The sequence below is a fragment of the Elephantulus edwardii genome, unplaced genomic scaffold, assembly GCF_000299155.1.
Source record: "Elephantulus edwardii isolate Elephantulus edwardi_28Jun2011 unplaced genomic scaffold, EleEdw1.0 scaffold00222, whole genome shotgun sequence".
NCBI lineage: Eukaryota > Metazoa > Chordata > Mammalia > Macroscelidea > Macroscelididae > Elephantulus > Elephantulus edwardii.
The window spans coordinates 3,390,784-3,398,757 of NW_006399972.1; the positions used below are offsets into that span (position 1 = coordinate 3,390,784).

The following is a 7,974-nucleotide window of genomic DNA, read 5'->3' on the forward strand; positions in this document are numbered from 1 at the left end:
GACCCCACAACCAATCAGCACAGAGATACCCCAGATCACTAAAAAGCGATGACCCCACAACCAATCAGCAGAGAGATACCCCAGATCACTAAAAGGCTGTTAGCTTCCTACCTCATTCTTTTCAAAGCATTTTGCTCTGTCATCAGGAGACAGCTTCTCCGTTTCAGAAAGAAACTGCTTCAGGACAGATCCATTGTCTTTTAAAAACAAAGGCACAAAGTTTATACGCATTAAAAAAATGTAAAATAGAATGTACATAAATTAAATATAATGTAATTATTTGAAAACCAATAAAAAATACTTTAAAAAAAAACCACCAAAGGCAAAGATTAGTATTGATGCAATAATGCAACTGGGTTCACATTTAGTGTTGACTTAAGCCACTGCAAACTTTACCATGCTTTTTAGTCTGGTTCCTTACTGTAAGGAGCTGTGCCTTCTGCCTGGCCAGTGTGACCTCTCCATTCCGTCCAGGTCAAGCTAGCTCCTGCCTCTAGCTCCCTTAGCCCCCCCGTTTGCACGGCCAACTCCCAATCTCAGCTTACTACATTCTCACAGCACTGATCTCTTTGTCACACCGCATTCTTGAGAGATTTAGTGCCATCCTGTCTACTGTGTGCACAGCACTCAAGGACACAAATTAATGTTCATTTTCACTTATGACTCTAATAGCGTTCTTATTTAAACAGTTCCAAAACTCTCATTTTATTCCAGAGTAGAAAATTCAATCTCAATAATTCAATCATGCAGGCCGACTAACTATCTTAAAAATATAAAGATACTGCTCAGCCTACAACAACAACCTGTTAATATGTTATGTGCTGTTGAGTCGAAACCAACCCATAGTTGACACTTCAGAGGGTTTTCAGTGACTAAATTATGTGGGACGACACTGTCCATCCTGACGTAGCTTGTGGATTTAAACCACGTGCCTTTGGGACTGCAGCACAGCCAGGTGACCAGGGCTCTTTGTTCACTGTGAGTGAAAGCATTCTGTGTGAATGAATGAATGAATCAGTCTCTTTAACACTGATTACACAGCTAAAGCAAGAACAATTATCTTCTGAAAGTCCTTCATTTGACTGTCCAGCTCTAAATTTTTTAAAAGACAGTCAAATGAAGACCATTAAAAAATTTGAGGAATCCTCCTCACTTTATAAAAAAAAATGGCTCGGAATACACCTTTTGACACCATCACATTGCTATAGTGACAAGTTACAGGATCCCTGAGGGCCACAGGATGGCAGTACTCCAAAAAGGGTGATATGTGGTTAAGGAATGGAAGGAAGTCAACCTCTTATTTTAACACAAATCAGGCAAGCCAATATTTGAAACAGCTACTCAGAGCATCTGAACCCTTAGAGCCAGACATTCTCTTATTGCCACTGAGTTGGAAACAACTCATAGTTGGCCCCCTGGTGGTTTCTCAGAGGCTGTAAATCACACAGGAGGAGACTTCCCATCTTTCTCCCAAAGACTAGCTCATGAATTAAAACTGCCTGCTTTTAGACTGGCAGCCAACTCTTTCCCTCTTGTCATCAGAGCTGCAAGGCACTCAATTCCAAAACTAACCAGAAGTGCAACACGAACACACTACGAGTACAACCAAAGAGTAGTTGTTTGCCATCGAATCGAAATGACTCACTGCTGACTCTCCAGTGGGCTCTCAGACACACAGTAAACAGCATGTGAGTATGCTGCCCATTTTACTCCCATGGAGCAGCTGCTGGATTCGAACCACCTGCCTTCAGATCAGCAGCACAGCTCTTTAACACTAGGCCAACCAGAGCTTCCTACAACGTTGGTGTTTTTCAGTAGCATTAGGTCAGATCTGACTCACAGCTGACATTGCAGCAGGTTTTCAGAGGCAGTAAATCACATGGGAGGAGCATGGCCATTTCTCTCCAGTGAAGCAACTGGTAGATTTGAACAGCGAGCCTTTGGCTTGACAGCACAGCTATTTACCACTAAGCCAATTTTAAGTTAGTCAATATTTTTTTTAAGTCAGTACCTCTGAATAAGACAGTGGGTGGTGATCTTTACTACTGCCGCCTGTTTTTATAATTTTATTGGAACACAGCCATATCCACTTATTAACAAACAACATAGACATGTTCTCAAAGCCCAAAATATTTACTCTGACCCTCTGCAAAAGAGTCGGCTGAACATTAGTTTCAATTACATGCAATAACAGTGTTATTCTCATATATATGTATAGTTATTCCTTGACAACTGTTATGAGCTGAGCCTCGTCTCTTCTGTATCTTCCACAGCATTCAATAGGGTTCGGCACACTAAGAGCTAAAGTCTTCCACGTGATTCTGCTCACAGCTGACTTTTCTAAGTTTTTGGCCTAGAAAGCTGTTAGTGGCTTTTGACTGCTGTAACTTTCTACAAGACCCTTCACACAATGTGTCCAACAGGTTCTATGCTGTGTCACTTCTGTTTATGAAACAAAATAGTATTAAAGATGGGCCCTACCTGTTCTTTTACGTCTTAATAGCATCCCTAATGCTTCATGCTTTTTAAGAATTAAATGGACTAGTTTTGAGTTTCGTACACCCATGTTTATTGCAACACTATACTAGCAGAGAAATGGAAACAACCCATGTCCATCGATAGGTGGGAGAAACTTCAGTTTACACAATGGGAGTATTATGTAATGCTAAAAAAGATTGGAAATTTGTGCAGTACTGCTCAACATGGGTGAAATAAGCCACAGTAAGTGACACAAGCCAGCCATCATAGTCGAAAACCTTGGATGAGATGGATTGACTCAGTGACTGGGGTAGTGGGGGTAGGCGTGTCAGACGATGAGGTTGGCTCAGGATAGAGCAGGACTCGGAGCTGTTGTACACAGGGTCGTATGAGTGACAAGCGCCTCAACAGCATTTAACAAGACCATTAAAAAAGCTAAGCAGCAGTTTACACAGACTCTTAGAAGGTAAACAAAAGTGAGAAAGGAGTAAAAAAATTGTTCAATGTACTTTTTGCAAAGTTCACAAAAGTAGCTGGTACTGTATTTTTTTAAGATAGGGTACACCTCCCTAGTATTTTCATTTTCATTCTTAAGTTATAAATTGAAGGTCTAGGGGGAAAATTAAATAGTAGACTAAGAATAACTGGAATAAGCTGCTTCCGAGCTCTTTTTTCCTTCACTTTGGCTGTCTGCAAACCGGAAGAACGTCCAAGAGGTCCTACAGAACAGCTTCTCCTGCATCCACAGCAGGAGGCCAAGGAAAAGTAACGCTTGCTTCCATACAACCAGAACACACCCTCTGGCTTCTATGTAGATAAACAGTTGTTAGAAACGATTGAGTCATTACTAGCATCTCTCAATTTGACAGATGAACCGCTCCAGAAGACTTCCTTGGCTGTAATATTTATAAAAGCAGATCACCAGGTCTTTTTCCTTCAGATCCACTCGGTGGGTCTATGCCACTAACCTTCTGGTTAACATCATAGCACCACCAGAGTTCCTCAGGCAAGTAATGCTAAAGTAATTTTAAGGTAATGACTTTGCTGAACAGAACCTGTGGGATTGACAATGAAGCCGTAACTATTAACTCTTAGTTTTACATTTAAAGCTTAAACCAGAGGAGATTTTTGCCATCCTTACCAAACTGCAGTTTGTCCTGATTATTGGCCACTGCATGTATCAGTCCAACGGTCCCACAGGAGTTCCCAATGGTCTGCTTCATGAAGTACACTTTGGGACTGACTTCTTGTCCCTTCAGTTCTTCAATCTGCTTTTTCCTGAAATTCTCATGCTGTGAATGTAAAAGACATTCTACTTCAAAGAGGAAAGGCAAAGAACTAACAGATGGCAGCACAGCAAGTTCTATGACTTAAATGGAAATCCAAATGGGATGTGTGGCCGGGAGCCTTGGTTCTAGAACCAGCCTCTACCCAGGGACAGGCCCAGCCGCCTCTCACTCTAGCCTCTGGGGTTGAGCTCCGGAGACTCCACCCCATGCTGCAGTGCAGTAAGGGCCTTGGATAATGCCCAAGGCTTCGTCTAGACACCACCCCAACCTTGGAGCTTGAGATAGCTGGGTCATGAAGTCAGAAATCAAGCCAGTTCCTTGTTTTCTTTAACATAATGGTAGTAGTTCGCACTGGCATCGCAGACAAGCTTGATCAACTTAAGGGCAAATAAGAACACCAGCTAGTTTATTCTTCACTGAAAAAATCTTTCTCCTCACTCTATCCAAGTGTATTACTCTTAAATAAGCAAATAATCCAAGGCTGATTTTTTTCCCTACTATTTTCTTTTTGGTAGTAAAACAACTGGTCTAGGGTATCTAGCTGTGCTTTTTTTTTTTTAAATAAAGACTTCATCCTACAAGAGGGAGATGTGATGTTTGGTTTTGACAGTTCTATAGACAGAACTGTTTAGAGATTTGGTGGACAGGGAAAGACTGGTAAGAAATGCAACTAGAAGTTGGTTTTCCCCTTTTGCACGCTGACTTAGAAAACTTGTCTGGACCTTTCACTATCCATTACAACTTCTTAAGCCAAGTCGTTCCAACTTCTATCGATCTTCGAACAGGTTTCCAAGACTAAGTCTTAATGAGAGGAGACTGCCCATCTTTCTCATGCAAGCCGCTGATGGATTCGAACTGCAGTCCAGTATTTTATGTATTACATCACCCGGGCTCTGGGACTTCTGTCAGTCTTAAAGTCCCTGATATACAGCTTCTCAAACCCAGCTTGTATTTTTGGCAGATCTGTCTCTCAATGTTGCTGTTCCATGCTGCTGAGAACTTACTCATAGCTGACACTCCAGCAGGTTTTCAGAATCAGGAAATGGCATCAGAGGAGCCTGCCCAGGCTTTTCCGATGGAGCAGCTGGTGGGCTCGAACTGTGTGCCTTCAAGACTGCATCACAGATTCTTACCACTAAGCCACCAGAGCTCCCTTCTCAGTTAACAGAGCACACCAATTCTATAAAATCCCAATTTTCCGTAACCATTAAGATGCACACAGAACACCTGAAGTGTATTTACAATTCTTGAAGCTCTTTGCATCATCCTGGAGCAATGCAGGGAGCCTGCTCTGGGGCACCATCAGAGGAACCACATTTCTTCCACTAATTTACAATTCACTTCATCCCACCACTGGACTTGGCCAGTTTTGTTCCAATTACCAATATGTTCTAGCTTAATACCAATACCTACCAGACACTTGAATGGTTACTAATTGCCTGATAAGAATTTCCCCTTTCCTCGGTTAATTAAAAAGCTGTGTGTGTGTGTTTCAGGATTCTTTGCACTTTTGCATGGACTTTTTTTTTTATATATATATACACATGTCACTGTGGATTAAAAATTAATGGTTCTGAAGTGGCCGATTTAAGATTTCCTACTCTTTCCCAGAATTAAAACACAACGTTTTCTAAATTAACATTAGCGTGTCTTAAAGGCAATCTGTACAGCTCAACTTTTTTTTTTTTTTGCTCAGTGGTGAGCCCAGCGGATGTTTCATTAAGCAAGAAAAGGTCCTCAATAAATCTGATGAAATGAAGGGCAGCTCTTTCAAACATAAGCCATTCTAATCAGAACGTTCTCACAAGAGAACATTCTGTAGGAGTGGGCTTTTAAAAGGCAAACCTGGTGCTCTACTGCCTCCCGGAGGCCGTGCCTCTGAAGGCCGCTTAAAAAGCCCCTAGTCATCATGGTTCCTCTAAACAAGATGGTAAAGCTGAAGCTACACAACTGAAATGCGAGAGCCCGCTTGATTGAGTCAAAGGGAAAGCTACCTGCTGACTTGCATTATCTGACCACTCCTCTTTGGCTTAAGTAAGAGGCTTTAGCAGTAAAAACGCCCGCCTGTGGGATTCCACGAACAGCTTCACTAGGCATTTTTCAATCACAACATAAATCGTTTCTCAGGAAGGTCTGTAAGTTCCCGTAAGGATTGATTTACATTAAGAATACGTCTGGAATGCACAGCCACCCAATGCTGCTTCAGCTAAACTCACTAAGAGTTTTGAGAGACATCCCCAAATGCTAATGCTGCAAGTTTGCTAACAATAGGAGACTGACAGCCCCATACTAATTAAGTAGGACTCCACACATCACAAGATAATGAACTTTAAATGCCTTTTTGACACGGGGGCTTAGAGGTACACAAATCCTTGTGCACTTGTAGCAGGTGGGCCATCTGTAATGAAGACTGCTCTAAAATCCATCTACTCTATCCAGCTCCAAGGTCAGAGAGGAGAGGGGGTAGGAAAGAGAGGCAGAAGATCCCACAGAAACTATACTCCAGTACTAAGTTTAAAACACATATTCAAGAGCCTAAAACCCAAATGTTCATGTTTGGAGGATGGCGAGTAGAAAAAATTCCAAGATATAAATATAAATAAGCCCAGCCTCTGTAGGAAGTTCAAGTGCAACATGAGAGAACCTATTGTCTCCTGGGGGATTAGAAGAGCGGGGACCCCCGCCCCTCCATTTGATGGCAACATAGGAGTCTGAGAACAATGAGCTGACAGGTAGGTCATGGCCTTGAAAGAGGAATCGCCAGTCTACCATTCCTGGGAGGGCAGGGAAGGTTCAGACAAGGCTCTAGATGTCTATGGCTAATTGTAAAATTTCAATAAGCCCATGCATCGCTTAAGTTATCTGCTTGGGTAACTGGGAAGAACAGAGGATATTCCTTTAAATTTAAGGTAATGAATAAAAAGGTACTGAGTAATATTACATAGGCGTCCTAGTGAGATGGGACCACGAAGGGGCAGGGCAGGGCTCCTCCCTTCCTGGGAGGCGCGTCCATACTGCCCCGCAGGCGTCGGGCCAGGTTTACGCAGACCTCCTCACCACGCTCAGGTTTGCGGGAGGGCAGCACGCACCGCAGGGGGTCCGCCCACCCGGGCCCCACGCCCTACCTGAGCGGTGAGCGGAAAGAGCAGCAGCAGCGCGCACGCAGGAGCTGGCACCGAGCCCAGAGACTCCTCCTCCAGCCCCAGCACGTCCACGAAACGCCACTGCCCGGCGACCCCCAAGCGGGCCAGCACCTGCGGAGAAGACGCACAGACAAGGCCGGGCCACCTGCTCTGAAGGCGGGACCGCGCCCTGGGCGCCCCCACCCGAGCCCCGCCCCGCTCCCCACCCCACACCCCAGCCGGCGCAGTGACACAGCACAAAGCGCCGCGGCCCACACGTGGCTCGTCCCCGCGACGCCAGGCTCCGAGGTGACTGCGCGCGCCACGCCCTCGGGGGCCCCGGCGCTGGCTTCCAGCCGCGGCGTCCTCCATCCTAACCCCACCCTACCCCACGCCAACCCACCCCGCCCCGCCCCGGCTCTCGGGGTGTCACCACCCACATGCAGGGGCAGACAGAGGCCGCCCGGCCCCGCTGCCTGTGGAGCGCGTAGGGCGAGGCTCGGTCCCCACGAAGTGCAGACGCTCCCGGGGGAACCCGCTCAGAGGCGGTGCGAGACGCCACTCACTTTGTTCAGCATCTGGAAAGCAAATACAAGGGTGGGGGAATAAAACGTCAAAATTGGTCCGTTCCCCCCACGCCTGCGCTTTCGGGGTAGCGGTGCACCTGGGCGCTCACCTCCGGGTTGATCTCCATCGGTTTGAGCTGCATCTTCACGAAGACCAGGAAGAGACTCAAGCGCGAGAAGAAAAACAGTGAGCGGAGCCGCCCAGGCTGCTTCTATAAAGCGCCGGCCTGACGCACTGTGGGGCCTGCGCAGGGGGAGCAGGGGCAAAACCAAGCGAGGGGGAAACGGCCAGGCGCCGCCAAACTCACACAAACCCCCCATGCTAAGCGCCAAGTGGTACAGCCGAGCCCCCTAACCTTGCAGTCTCACTCGCTGGTGAGCTAATCCATTGGTGGTGGATGAGGGTTTGGTTGGTGGATATTGCTTGAGTGTTTCGTGCGGTCCTTTTGATGCAGTCTTTTTTTGCAAAGTCTTCCACCTTTTTCATTTTCTGTTATCCCAATCTCCCGGTCGTGCTGG

The 7,974-nt window shown here is 45.8% G+C and overlaps 1 protein-coding gene across 1 annotated transcript in view; it reads right to left on the reverse strand.

The window, feature by feature from the left end:
- LOC102845925 (ubiquitin carboxyl-terminal hydrolase isozyme L1-like) overlaps positions 1 to 7,692 on the reverse strand; it is a 14,273-nt gene extending 6,581 nt beyond the window's left edge. The window contains exons 1-5 of the mRNA XM_006898183.1: positions 7,566 to 7,692; positions 7,456 to 7,467; positions 6,893 to 7,021; positions 3,620 to 3,770; positions 112 to 197 (exon numbers count right to left, since the gene is read on the reverse strand). Coding sequence (XP_006898245.1) covers positions 112 to 197; positions 3,620 to 3,770; positions 6,893 to 7,021; positions 7,456 to 7,467; positions 7,566 to 7,598 — 411 coding nt within the window. The 5' untranslated portion in view covers positions 7,599 to 7,692. The remainder of the gene's footprint in view (positions 1 to 111; positions 198 to 3,619; positions 3,771 to 6,892; positions 7,022 to 7,455; positions 7,468 to 7,565) is intronic.
- Positions 7,693 to 7,974: the final 282 nt, after the last annotated feature.